General features: G+C 63.7%; 1 protein-coding gene across 1 annotated transcript; it reads left to right on the forward strand.

Annotated features, from left to right (window-relative positions):
• Positions 1–7: 7 nt before the first annotated feature.
• On the forward strand, positions 8–1,384 carry GGTG_14260 (hypothetical protein). The gene has a single exon (XM_009232187.1). It carries the CDS (start codon positions 101–103, stop codon positions 1,349–1,351), a length of 1,251 nt encoding a protein of 416 aa, XP_009230451.1. The 5' UTR covers positions 8–100; the 3' UTR covers positions 1,352–1,384.
• Positions 1,385–2,337: the final 953 nt, after the last annotated feature.

The raw sequence follows: 2,337 nt of genomic DNA on the forward strand, positions 1-2,337 counted from the left end.
AGCTCGCCGCGAGCGACAGGCGGCCGGCCTCAGAACCCCTCCGGCGGCGGCGGTGCCGGACGCGGAGGAGGTGGGAAAGCGCCCCGACGACGCGGACGTGATGGTAGCTTACGTCAAGAGGATAGACGAGGCCGTGGGTGAGAAGGCGCAAAGGAGGGCGGTGAAGGAGATTGCCGCTTACCTCATCCGGACGGAGAAGGCGCATGGTGGGGTGCCTTTTGCCGTCAGGATCCAGGAGGCGAATGATCGGATCGCCGGCGAGAAGGTGGCGGTGGAGGAGGAGGAGGCCCACCAAACTGAATGGTCTGAGGAGGAGGCGGACGAAGCCGAGTGGTCCGATGAGGAGGTGGACGGGGCCGAGTGGTCGGAGGAGCAGGCGGAGGACGAGGCGGAGGACGAGGCCGACCAAGCCGAGTGGGCGGAGGAGGCGTTTGATCAAAGTCGCGCCGATGCGGAGGACCTGGCCGCTTACATTAAGGACATGCAGAAAACGGAGGAGCTGGACCCTCACCACAAGCGGGCGGCGGATGGCCGGCTCGGCGTCGTCGGCGACGATGCCGGCAAGAACCCCCTGCGCACCCAGTCGCGCGAGGAGGTGGTTTGCGAGGGCATGGTCAACGTGTGGCGGGTATGCCGGAACTTGGCGAAAGAGCACTCCCCGGAGAGGTGGGCCTTTTTCGACGAGGATGCCGAGAGGATCCGGGAGAGGCTAGACGACAACCTCGAGTTGGCCCGCAGGCACCGCAAGAGGCACGGGCCCGGGTCGTGGTCTCTGACGCGCGACAACGACAACCTAGAGGGAATCCCCCAGGCGGACTACTCGTCCACCGAACAAGTCGGCGGGAGCGTCAGCGACGACGGGCCCGTCCCCGCGATCCCCTCCATCGTAGTCGGGTGGGACGACATACCCCGCCCGTCGAGGGGCGGTCCGTCCCCGCCCATCAGGGAGGAGATGGCCGACGGCGAGGCCGAGGAGGAGGAGGAGGATGAGGAGGAGGTCCCCCGGGGGAGGCACCTCCGCCCGGGGGCCATCGCGCAGGCTCCCCACGCGCCGCAGTACTACATCGGCACGCATGTCCCCAGCGCCAAGTACCAGCTCGCGCGTTTCGAGGAGGCCGAGGACGGGACCCGCCGCCTCGTGCGGTGGGCACCGCCCCCCGGCCACTACCTCGACGATCTGAACCGGGCAAACGCAGCGCGCACCCTTTGGAACCCGGGGCACGCGGCGGGCCGAGATGTCGGGGGAGGTGTAGGGGAGGGCCAAGGGCGCGGCCGCAGGTCCAAGCGCAGCCCCGCGCCCTCGCCGCCAGATTTGCTCAAGGCGCGCCCCAGGAAGCGCCAGCGGAAGTAGACGCTCTTCGTGTCCAACGCAAAGGGGGAGGGAGGGAGGGTTGGGGGAGAGGTGAAGGGTCTGGGAGATTATAGGAGACGATGTTTTGGTGCTGTAAGATGGGAGATGATGCGTTTCAGGGGCTGCTATAAGGATCTCTTATTGCTCGTTTTCTTTTTATTTTTGGTTTTGGTTTGTTTTCCTTCCTGCTTTATTCCTCTTCTTGTTCCTGGTCTTGTGTTTACTTTTATTTTTATTCTCATTCCGACCCATGACATGCCTATTCCTATCACCCCAACAACTGTAATCCCCAAATCCTATGCTGGTAGCCTTTTTGTTGTTTAGAGGACTCCCATCTTTTTGTGGTGGGCGTTGATACCGGGTGATTCTTGGGTTCGAATAAGCCCGCAACTTGGAGCTCGTTAAGGCTTCGTTTATATGACAGTGGCTCGAACAGGTTAACTGCTAATTACAGCCCGGGATGGAAGTCGAAATCAAGCATTTTAAACGTGGTAAATAAATTTGGAGTTTCATCTCCCTTAACGGATATCCATCCCTCCCTACCAACCCACCGATAAGCGTCTTATATTAAGCGTCAAATGCTGCCAAAACATACACAGCCACCATAGGTAGCCAGAAGCCATCCCAACCCCGGTTCCCAAAGTACCTCTGGCCGAGGATGAACTCCTCGAGCGACGGCACGTGGTGCCACGCCGCGCCGCGCTCGACCGCGAGCCCCTCCAGCAGGTCGAGCATGGACTCGAGCCCATCCCGCCGCGCCAGCGCCGCAGCCCAGCCGCCCGTCTCGGGCGTGTCTACGACGGCGCCGGCCTCGAGCAGCAGCGCGAGCATGGCCTCGTCCTCGGCCGCGGCGGCCAGCGCCACGGGCGGCGGCGTGCCCAGGTTCGGGGTCGGCGCGGGCGCGGCCTAGTAGTAGGCGTGCCACGGCCGCGTCGCCGCACCGCGCCGCCTCGCCCAGGGGCGTGGCGCCCACGAGGTGCGCGTTT

This window comes from Gaeumannomyces tritici (assembly GCF_000145635.1).
Source record: "Gaeumannomyces tritici R3-111a-1 unplaced genomic scaffold supercont2.205, whole genome shotgun sequence".
NCBI lineage: Eukaryota > Fungi > Ascomycota > Sordariomycetes > Magnaporthales > Magnaporthaceae > Gaeumannomyces > Gaeumannomyces tritici.

What these genes read in the sequence shown, in the direction of transcription:
- GGTG_14260 (XM_009232187.1), top strand. Translation starts at nt 101, where the DNA reads ATGGTAGCTTACGTCAAGAGGATAGACGAGGCCGTGGGTGAGAAGGCG.